This window comes from Talpa occidentalis, unplaced genomic scaffold (assembly GCF_014898055.3).
Source record: "Talpa occidentalis isolate TD23 unplaced genomic scaffold, MPIMG_talOcc4v2.1 talOcc4.5, whole genome shotgun sequence".
NCBI classification, from domain to species: domain Eukaryota; kingdom Metazoa; phylum Chordata; class Mammalia; order Eulipotyphla; family Talpidae; genus Talpa; species Talpa occidentalis.
Genome location: NW_023604861.1, coordinates 95848867 through 95860161, shown reverse-complemented (window position 1 = coordinate 95860161; position 11295 = coordinate 95848867). Strand labels below are relative to the sequence as shown.

Below are 11295 nucleotides of genomic sequence, written 5' to 3'. Positions count from 1 at the left end.
GGCCTGCCCCTGCTCATTTGCATGTTCCCAGAGCTCAGCCCCTCCCTCCACACTATTCATAGTCTGCCCCAGCCCCTGAGGGTCAGTCCAGGCAGGACCCAGCATGGACATGAGGGCCCCTGCTCAGCTCCTCAGCCTCCTGCTGCTCTGGCTCCCAGGTGAGGAAGGAAACACCAGAAGTTGATCAGCTCTGGGTGGTCAGGACCACTGACCTACAGGGAAGTCCTCTGATGACAGGATGACAGTGTGGATGTGTTTTCTGTTTCCATCCCAGGGGCCAGGTGTGCCATCCAGCTGACCCAGTCTCCACTCTCTGTGTCTGCATCTCCAGGAGACAGAGTCACCATCTCCTGCCGGGCTAGTCAGAGTGTCAGTACTAATTTACAATGGTATCAGCAGAAACCAGGGAATGCTCCTAAGCTCCTGATCTATGGTGCATCCAGTTTGCAACCCGGGGTCCCATCCCGCTTCAGTGGCAGTGGGTCTGGGACAGATTTCACTCTCACCATCAGCAGCCTGGAGCCTGAAGATGCTGCCACTTACTTTTGTCAGCAAGGTTATAATTGGCCTCCCACAGTGACACAAACCTGAACATAAACCAGCCGGGGAGCACACCAGAGAGGCTGGGTGGTGGCAGCTGGTCCTTCCAGTTCCCTCATTTGCTAAAAATCGCTCTCAGAGGCAGCCAAGCTTTGAAGGACTGGAAGGTTCTGCTAGAAGGGGCAGGGAGACTCCTTGGCCCTCTAACTCTCTTTCCCTTCCTCAGCCCAGTAACACAGACAGGACAGTGACTTTGGTGATTTAATAGCGACAGAGGTGATTACACCTGAGCAGCCTGGGTTATGACTTTAGTCAGGGTTCATACAGCAGGGGAGAAGTCACATTAAGTAGTACAAGCCAGAGTTGTTTTTAATAGGCATTATTATTTAAAGTGAAAAGTTAGCTAAATCATCTTGCACAGAGATTCCTCACAAACACGCAGCCCCCCTCCACACACACCTCAGCCTCATTATCACCATTCAACACCTCCCCCAGGGGAGAAGGATGAACCCACACTGATATTTCACCATCACCAAAGTCCTCGTTTACAAGGCGCTCACACTTGGTGTGGTTTATTCCAAGGGCTCCTGGTTACTCAATTGAAATGAGACGTCTCCCTCCTCAGTGAGGGAAAATTCTCAATAAAAACAAAAGCTCCGGAGTAACTACATGTGCTCCTTATAATACAGTGAGCCAGGCTCCAATAAATAACCCCACACCTCAAATATATTTGAGCCTCTCTCCACCTTCCCAGCTGTCCAGCGTAAACCTGTCATCCCTCATCTGGACCACGGCCCCACCCTCCTCAAGGCCACCAGCTGCTCCCCTGGCCAGCCCCAGTCTAGTCTCCAGTGAGCCCCAGAGGATCTTTTTTTTTTTTTTTTTTTTTTTTTTTTTAATTTTTTTTTTAAGATTTATTTATTTATTTATACAAGCACTGGGTACAGTCAGAAGCACGGGAGGGTGAGAGAATTCACCAGAGCCAGAGTGGGGAGCAGAGCAGGCAGAAGGACCGAAGGACACTGCTGAGGGGAGCAGCGGGCGGCAGGGGTCTGCGCGCCATGTGGGACCCTCCTCTGGTGGCCGGGGAGCAGCCGGGGATTGAACCGGCGCTGCAGAGGCTGCGGGCAGCTTCGCAACCCAGTGCTCAACCGCTGCGCCACCGGGGAGGCCCCCCAGAGGATCTTTGTAAATGTGCCTCATGCTTCTCTGCTCAACTCTTCCCACATTCCACTTCACCCTGAGTAAGAATCCAAGGCCTTGCAATGCCCTTGGGGTCACGGGACCTGCCCCTCCCTGTTCTTCCCCACCTTTCTCCTATCACCCTGACCTGCAGAGCCTGTGAGGAGGCCACTGCTTAAGCCTGTCCACATGGGAGGACTCACAGTCCTGCCCCAATGGGAGACTGAACACCGGGACCAGCAGGACACACAGCACCAGGACTACTGGCTCCACGCCCGGACCTCCCTCAACACAGGCTGGCACGATGGGGCCACAGGGACACGGAGGAGGAAGGTGGGCGCTAGTGACACACAGGGCAATGGAGTGAGTGTTTTCTTTATCCTACCACTTGGCATTTTCACCATTTAAGTACACAGATCCTATTTATTCTTCTGTTCACACTTGCTATTTACACATAGAAGAGCTCATCTCTGCTAGGAGTGATGCTTTGAATGGATGTGTTTCCACACACTTGGAAACAAAGACACTCAAGGAGATGGAAGATCATTTTCTGTGTCACTGAAAGGGATCTGCTAAGAAAAAGAAATCTTTCCCTGTTAAAGAGTCATAGACCTGGAAATGTAAAGTAAATAATAAGTTTGCTTCCTTAATAAGCTTATCTAAACAAGATCTGGCAGCCTGCTAGGCTGATTGATCTCCCAGGTCATCCTGGAAGTACTTTATCCTTCCCCTTTTTCTGGTCAAGAATTTGTATGCTAACTAACCAACTTTATCAGTGTAAAATGTTTGTGTATAAAAGAAACTCTTTGTCTCTAGACCAATGCTCAGACCTTATGGGGCTACCAAGGCCTGAGACCACATGCATGAGTAAAAAAAGCTTTCCTGACCTCACCATTCCTGAAGTACTGCTTGTTCTTCCGCTGCCTGGGTAAAAGGCTAGAATTTATTTCTGCAATCACAACAGCTGGCCACACAGATGACACAGGACACGGGACACAGACAGGCTTCCCCGTGTGCTGGGGACACGGTTCCTGTCTTTGCAGGCACCCCAGGGACTGGGGCTCCTTGGGTTGTCACACGCAGTGCAGGACTGGCTCTGTGTCCACCCACATCCCTCCCTGCTGTCCTGTCTGTAACTCACAGCAGCTACAGGTGGGGCATCTTGTCTTCACGTGACTTTGGGGAGACTGATCCCCATGGTCCTGAGCCCATTCAGGATTGTTGGCTTATCCCCATCCAAGTTCCACTTCCAGGTCATGCTCTTAAATGGCAAAAGAAATGTATTCTTTTGGGGGTAGTTTGGATGGTTTATAGACACCAGACTGCTTCCTTGTCATATACTGTAGTTCAATGCTCTGCACCAGCCACCAGGGTCACCTCTTCTTGTGGGGAACACCCTCCTACCCAGTCTGGGTCCAGCCCTTCAAGTCCAGCCCTTCAACTCCTACACTGTAGGAGCTCCAAACCCTGAGGGGTGTCCCCTTCACCTTCCAGTGTGTGGTCTCCTACCCGGCTGGGCCCCAATGCCCTGCCCCCTGCATTGGGGTCTGCTGTCTACTAGGACCTAGAAGACATTTGGTGTTTGATGAACATGCAGATGCAGGGACCCCTTGGATTGAAGGGGATCACTGAGGAGTTGGTCTGGGAGTGATACCGGAATTGTCAGGCCTAGTCTCCCAGCCAGGAACAGATCGCAGGCTGCAGGGGCAACGCTGAGCCCCAACCACTAGACCCCCATGGGTTGGTGTCTCACGAAGCCGCAGCAGGAACTTCGCAGACTCTCAGGCGAGCAAGCGAGAAGAGGCAGGTTTGTTTAGAGAAAGAAAAAGTTTATTAAGGAGAAAAAGAACAGAAATAAAGTGGGACTACCAGGCCAGGAAACCAGGCCTGGGAGGGGCAAGGAAGCCAAAGTGGAGTCCTGTCTCAGGGAATACAGACCTTCTTTCCCTCATTATTCTAAAGCTCCACCAGTCTCTTTGTGATTGGTTAGTTCTCGGCTGTCTCACTTAATCTGCTACTGAGCAGGGGATCTTCACATTCCTTATCTAACAGGTTTGTCTTTCCCCATTTGTTGCACCTTCCCCCTTATTTGATAGATTTATCTTTATGGCCCAGTCTCCCAGATGAGCACCCCTGCATTTTAGGGAGAGAAAGTAAAACATCAGCTATTGAAGAAAAACAGGCTGGCGCCCACTGGTGCTGACCCCTTCTCATCTCCCCTTTGCAAAAATATCCTGCACTCTGACAAAGGGGAGGACGGAGATCTACCAGACACGAGTCTGCTGCCCTCCCAATTTGTCCATAAATTAAACCACTCTCTGTTTCCTGCTGCAGGGGGCCTTGTTGTCCCAGCCAGATAAGACACTGGCAAGCAGCTAAGTCAAAGGGCCTCACACGGTGGGGCCGAAGCTAAAAGGCCTCACACCGTGGGGCTGAAGATTTAACATCCCTTCGTTTTTTGTTCTTGGTCATAAAAAAAGAAAAATTTCCCAAAAAGTACATTAGGCAATAAATTATATGCATCAGTATACTGTAAATAAACGGCATGGAAAATTATCTGTTTACAAAATTGGTTATTAAACAATTTGGCCCACTTGACAATGGGAGACAATTATTGTACATGCCTGACAAGCAATCCAGCACAACTATTATAGCAAGTCCTTCTTTTGCTTTTTTAGAAGTTCCTTTTTATTTAGAAGTTTCTTAGGAAAGTTTTTAAATGAAGTTAACTGTGTTAAGAAGTTTCTAGGTAGAAACAGTTTTGATAGCTGAGAAGCAGCTGGTCTCCGGCTGAAGGCCATGTGAATAGAAGAGTCTTTTGATGCTTAGACTTTAGCTGATAGGGATGTACTGACGGCTATCCCCTGTCTTAGGTAATTGTCTAGCTGAAATAATAAGTTTTAGTGTAAGGTTTAGTTTTTTATCTATTAACCTTGAAGGCTACCATCTAGCTGAGAACCATAGGAGCCAGCCCCTGCAGCTATGCCCACTGTCCTGCCCTGCTCATTTGCATGTTCCCAGAGCACAGCCCCTCCCTCCACACTATTCATAGTCTGCCCCAGCCCCTGAGGGTCAGTCCAGGCAGGACCCAGCATGGACATGAGGGCCCCTGCTCAGCTCCTCAGCCTCCTGCTGCTCTGGCTCCCAGGTGAGGAAGGAAACACCAGGAGTTGTTCAGCCCCAGGTGGGCAGGACCCCTGGCCCTCAGGGAAGTCCTCTGATGACAGGATGACAGTGTGGGTATATTTTCTGTTTCCATCTCAGGGGCCAGGTGTGACATCCAGATGACCCAGTCTCCACCATCAGTGCCTGCATCTCTGGGAGACACTGTCACCATCTCCTGCCGGGCCAGTGAGAGTATTAGCAATTATTTACACTGGTATCAGCAGAAACCAGGGAAGGCTCCTAAACTCCTGATCAATCACGCAACCACTTTGCGGCCCGGGGTCCCATCCCGCTTCAGTGGCAGTGGATCTGGGACAGATTTCACTCTCACCATCAGCAGCCTGGAGCCTGAAGATGCTGCCACTTACTTCTGTCAGCAGGGTAACAGCTACCCTCCCACGGTGACACAGGCCTGAACAAAAACTACCCAGGGAACAGACCAGAGAGTCTGGGTGGTGGCAGCTGCTCCTCCCAGTTCCCTCATTTGCTGAAAATCGCCCTCAGAGGCAGCCAAGCTTTGAAGGACTGGAAGGTTCTGCTAGAAGGGTCAGGGAGGCTCCTTGGCCCTCTAACTCTCTTTCCCTTCCTCAGCCCAGTAACACAGACAGGACAGTGACTTTGGTGACTTAATAGTGACAGAGGTGATTACACCTGAGCATCCTGGGTTATGACTTTAGTCAGGGTTCATACAGCAGGGGAAAGCCACACTAGGTAGGGCAAGCCAGAGTTGTCTTGAATAGGCATTATTTTATTTTATTTTTTTAAATAATAAATTTTATTTTTATATTCCCCCATACAATTGCAAATGCCCCATTCTGACCCCAATCCCTCCCCTCCCGCCTCCCACACCCCAAAAAGTGTCTCTGGTTCATAGTTTTTTGTTGATTTTGATTTTCACTGTCTTATATTCGTTTTCCTGGTCCCTTATTTAAGTTTTCTAGATTCCTCCTATTAGTGAGACCATCCGGTATTTTTCTTTTTCTTTCTGGCTTATTTCGCTGAGCATGATCCCTTCCAACGCCATCCATGTTGCTGCAAATTGCATGTGTTTATCTTTTTTGAATGCTGAGTAATATTCCATGGTGTATATGTACCACATCTTCTTGATCCAGTCATCTATTTTTGGGCATTTGGGCTGTTTCCAAAGCTTAGCTATTGTAAACAGTGCTGCTATAAACATAGGGTGCAGGTGCTCTTTGGAATTGATGTTTCTGTGTCCTTTGGGTAAATACCTAGGAGTGGAATTGCTGGATCATATGGAAGCTCTATGTTTAGTAGGTCCAGAAATCTCCACACAGCTCTCCATAGTGGTTGGACCAGTTTGCACTCCCACCAACAGTGCAGGAGAGTTCCTTTTTCTCCACACCCTCGCCAACATTTGTTGTTGCTAGTTTTTTTAATATGTGCCATTCTCACTGGTGTGAGATGGTATCTCATGGTAGTTTTGATTTGCATTTCCCTGATTACAAGTGATGTTGAACATTTTTTCATATGTCTGTTGGCCATTTGCATTTCCTCTTCAGAGAAGTTTCTTTTTAGCTCTTCTGCCCATTTTTTGACTGGATTATTTTCTTGGTTGTTGCTGAGTCTCATCAGCTCTTTGCAGATTTTTGTGATCAGTCCTTTATCATTAGTGTTGGGTGCAAAAATGTTCTCCCAGTTGGTGGGGTTTCTCTTTGTTTTTGTTATTGTCTCTTTTGCTGTGCAGTAATAGGCATTATTATTTAAAGTGAAAAGTTAGCTAAATGTTCAAGCGCAGAGGTTCCTCATAAATACGCAGAACCCCCTCCATACACCTCAGCCTCATTATCACCCTTCAACACCTCCCCCAGGGGAGAAGGATGAACCCACACTGATATTTCACCATCACCAAAGTCCTCAGTTTACAAGGCGCTCACACTTGGTGTGGTTTATTCCAAGGGCTTCTGGTTACTCAATTGAAATGAGACGTCTCCCTCCTAGTAAGGGCAAATTCTCAACAAAACCAAAAACTCCGGAGTAACTACATGTGCTCCTTATAATACAGTGGGCCAGGTTCCAATAAATAACCCCACACCACAAATATATCTGAGCCTCTCTCCACCTTCCCAGCTGTCCAGCACAAACTTCTCTCATCCCTCATCCCTCATCTGGACCACAGCCCCACCCTCCTCAAGGCCACCAGCCTCTCCCCTGGCCAGACCCAGTCTAGTCTCCAGTCAGCCCCAGAGGATCTTTGTAAATGTGCCTCATGCTTCTCTGCTCAACTCCTCCCACATTTCACTTCACTGAGAGTGAGAATCCAAGGTCTTGCAATGCCCTGGGGGTCACGGACCTGCCCCTCCCTGTTCTTCCCCACCTTTCTCCTATCACCCTGACCTGCAGGGCCTGTAAGGAGGCCACTGCTTAAGCCTGTCCACATGGCGGGACTCACAGTCCTGCCGCAATGGGAGACTGAACACCGGGACCAGCAGGACACACAGCACCAGGACTGCTGGTTCCATGCTGGGGCCTCCCTCAACACAGGCTGGCACGATGGTGCCACAGGAACACATGGGAGGAAGATGGGTGCTAGTGACACACAGGGAGATGGAGCGAGTGTTTTCTTAAACCAACCACTTGGGATTTTCACTGTTTAAGTACACAGATCTTATTTACTCTTTCTGTTCACACTTGCTATTTTCACATAGAAGAGCTCATCTCTGCCTAGGAGTGCGGCTTTGAATGGATGTTTCCACACACTTGGAAACAAAGACACTCAAGGAGTGGACGAATATTTTGTGTCACAACAGCTGGCCACACAGATGACACAGGACACAGGACACAGACTGGCGTCCCTCTGTGCTGAGGACACGGTTTTTGTCTTTGCAGGCACCCCAGGGACTGGGGCTCCTTGGGTTGTCACACAGTGCAGGGCTGCCTCTGTCTCCACCCACATCCCTCCCTGCTGTTCTGTCTGCAACTCACAGCAGCTACAGGTGGCGCATCTTGTCCTCCCGTGACTTTGGAGAGATCGAGCTCTGTGGTCCTGAGCCGAGTCAGGATTGTTGGCTTATCCTCATCCAGGTTCCACATCCAGGTCAGGCTCTTCAATGGCAAAAGAAATGGATTCTTTTGGGGGTAGTTTGGATGGTTTCATAGACATGAGAATGCTTCCTTGTCATGTACTGTAGCTCAATGCTCTGCACCAGCCACCAGGGTCACTTCCTTTATGGGGAGAGTCTGGGTCCAGCCCTTCAAGTCCGTGTAGATGATCATCCTACACTGTATGAGCTCCAAACCCTGAGGGGTGTCCCCTTCACCTTCCAGTGTGTGGTTTCCTGCCCCAATACCCTGGCCCCTGCACTGGGGACTGCTGTCTGCTAGGACCTGGAAGACATTTGGTGTCTGATGAATATGCAGATGCAGGGACCCCTTGAATTGAAGGGCATCACTGAGGAGTTGGTCTGGGAGGACCTTAGTTTGGAAGGGAGCATCGTGGGAAGAGGATGAAGGACGTGAGCTACAGTCCAAGGAGACTGGGAAGTGGACTCAGGTCTATATAATGACACAGCACTGGGGAGGGAGGAGACTGTCAGATGTGGGGGGAGAACACCCTGTCCTTGAGGCCACGGTGGACATGTTGGAACAGGGCCTCAGATGTGAGGGGACACAAGGCTCAGCTGAGATGAGGTCAGCAGGGAGGATGCTCAGTGTCTGGGATCATGCAACCCCTGACAGCCACACTCTGCATTGTCCTCCTGCTTCACTGCATCAGGTTGGCAGTGATGATAGTTTTTCAAATCATCTTTAACCGTGAACCAGAGTGAAGAGGAAACCTCACTAACCTTAGTAACATACCCACATGAACACATTTCTTTGAGTGTCATATACTGTAGTAGATGGAGAATCAAGTAAAGCGTGTTACAAATAAGGGGTGTCCAAAAGATCTCTACACTAACAAGACAATAAATGACTATGTCCTGAGATCTGCAGTGAGAAATACCTTCTCAGCAGGCAAATTTGCCCTGCCCTGGGGGGACCTGGTCACCAGGGAGTCCCTGCCACTGTGCTGTCACTGAGATCAGCCCCTGCAGCTGTGCCCACTGCCCCACCCCTGCTCATTTGCATGTTTCCAGAGCACAGCCCCTCCCTCCACACTATTCATAGTCTGCCCCAGCCCCTGAGGGTCAGTCCAGGCAGGACCCAGCATGGACATGAGGGCCCCTGCTCAGCTCCTCAGCCTCCTGCTGCTCTGGCTCCCAGGTGAGGAAGGAAACACCAGGAGTTGATCAGCTCCAGGTGGGCAGGACCCCTGGCCCTCAGGGAAGTCCTCTGATGACAGGATGACAATGTGGGTGTGTGTTTTCTCTTTCCATCTCAGGGGCCAGGTGTGATGTCCAGATGACCCAGTCTCCATCCTCCGTGTCTGCATCTCCAGGAGACAGAGTCACCATCTCCTGCCGGGCCAGTCAGAGTGTTAGCAACTATTTACAATGGTACCAGCAGAAACTAGGGAAAGTTCCTCAACTCCTGATCTATGGTGCATCCAATTTGCAACCCGGGGTCCCATCCCGCTTCAGTGGCAGTGGATCTGGGACAGATTTCACTCTCACCATCAGCAGCCTGGAGCCTGAAGATGCTGCCACTTACTACTGTCAGCATCATTACAGTGCTCCTCCTTCCACAGTGATACAAGCCCGAACAAAAACCACCTGAGGGAGTGAAAGTGTGAGGTTGGGAAACCCAGCTGCTCCCTCTGCTGAGAGTATATCTCACATGTCGTCACACTTGAGTGGAAGGTTCTGGTAGAAGGGGCAGGGACACTGCCTCACACCTGCTTCTTTTTCCTCCTCCCCCTTCCCAACAACACAGACATGATAACGCCTCTGCTGACTCAATTGTGACAGAAGTTATTACACCTGAGCTGTCTGGTTATGATGTCGGTCAGGTTCATCAGTGGGAGAGGAGCCACTTGAGATCATTTGGATAAGAACTTACTTTAGGGCCTCCCCGGTGGGGCAGTGTTTGAGCGTCATGCTGCGAAGCTGTCCGCAGCCTCTGCAGTGCCAGTTCAATTCCCTGCCAGCCAGGGAGAACCCCACATGGTGCAGCAGATCTCTCCTGCTTCACTCACTGCTCCCCTCAGCAGTGTCTTTGTTCCATCTGCCAGTTCTGCATCCCGCTCTGGCTCTGGTGAATTCTCACCCTCCCACACTTCTGACCTGTACCCCAGTTCTTGTATAAAATAAATAAATCAATCTTAAAAAAAAGAACTTACTTTAATAAACAATTCTCAATGAGATACCATCTTACACCAGTGAGAATGGCACATATTAAAAAAACTAGCAAAGACAAATGTTGGTGAGGATGTGGAGAAAAAGGAACTCTCCTGCACTGCTGGTGGGAGTGCAAACTGGTCCAACCACTATGAAGAGCTTTGTGGAGATTCCTCAATCTGCTAAAGATGGAGCTTCCATAGGATCCAGCAATTCCACTCCTAGGTATTTACACAAAGGACACAAAAACATTAAATCATAAGGACAGCTGCACCCCTATGTTTACTGCAGCACTATTTACATTAGCTAAGCTATGGAAACAACCCCAATGCCCTGGATCAAGAAGATGTGGTACATATACCCAATGGGATATTACTCAACAATCAAAAAAGATAAACATGGGCCTCCCCTGGTGGCGCAGGCTGTTGAGCGCAGTGCTGTGAAGCTGTCCACAGCCTCTGCTGTGCTGGTTCGATCCCCGCTGGCCAGCGAGGGTCCCACATGGCGCCTCAGACCGCTCCTGCTGCGCCTGGCAGATCTCTCCTGTCGCACCCGCTGCTCCCCTCAGCAGTGTATTTCGTCAGTCTGCCTGTTCTGTTCCCCACTCAGCCTCTGGTGAATCCTCTCACCCTCCCATGAATCTGGCCTGTACCCTGGTTCTTGTGTAAATAAATAAATAAATCTTTTAAAAAAAAAAAGATAAACATGCCAAAGTTACCTCAGCTAAAACCCTATAAAAATGAAAAATGATGTAAAAAAGAAAAAAACAACATTTCTCTCTCACTCTGCGTGTGTGTGTGTGTGCACGTGTGTGTATAGGGTTTTAGCTGAGGTAACTTTGGGGTATCACTATCAGTTATGACCAACATAGTGTAACTACAACCAACTCACCCGTGCTCCACCATTGTGCCTCCTCCCTCCCTTTCTGCTCTTACCTCCCCTCATCCCCTTTCTTGGTTCTGTTGTGAGTTATCAAGGGGTTAGTTTTTCAGCTTGTCTTTATATGACTATTAATGTAACTCATTATGTTCACACATTAGCGACTCCAACTGGTACTTATGTTTCTCCTTCTGACTTATTTGCTTAGTGTTATCCTTTCAAGCTCCATCCATGTTTCTGCAAATGGCATGAGTTTATCTTTTTTGATCACTGAGTAGTACTCCACTGTGTA

The 11295-nt window shown here is 49.2% G+C and overlaps 1 gene segment (V, D, J or C); it reads left to right on the top strand.

Annotated features, from left to right (window-relative positions):
• The first annotated feature begins 2026 nt into the window (after window positions 1-2026).
• Window positions 2027-10289, top strand: LOC119259171 (immunoglobulin kappa chain variable 6-17-like). The segment is given in 3 exon segments: window positions 2027-2055; window positions 4958-5268; window positions 9230-10289. Coding segments are annotated over 3 exon segments (675 nt in total).
• The last annotated feature ends 1006 nt before the right edge of the window (window positions 10290-11295 follow it).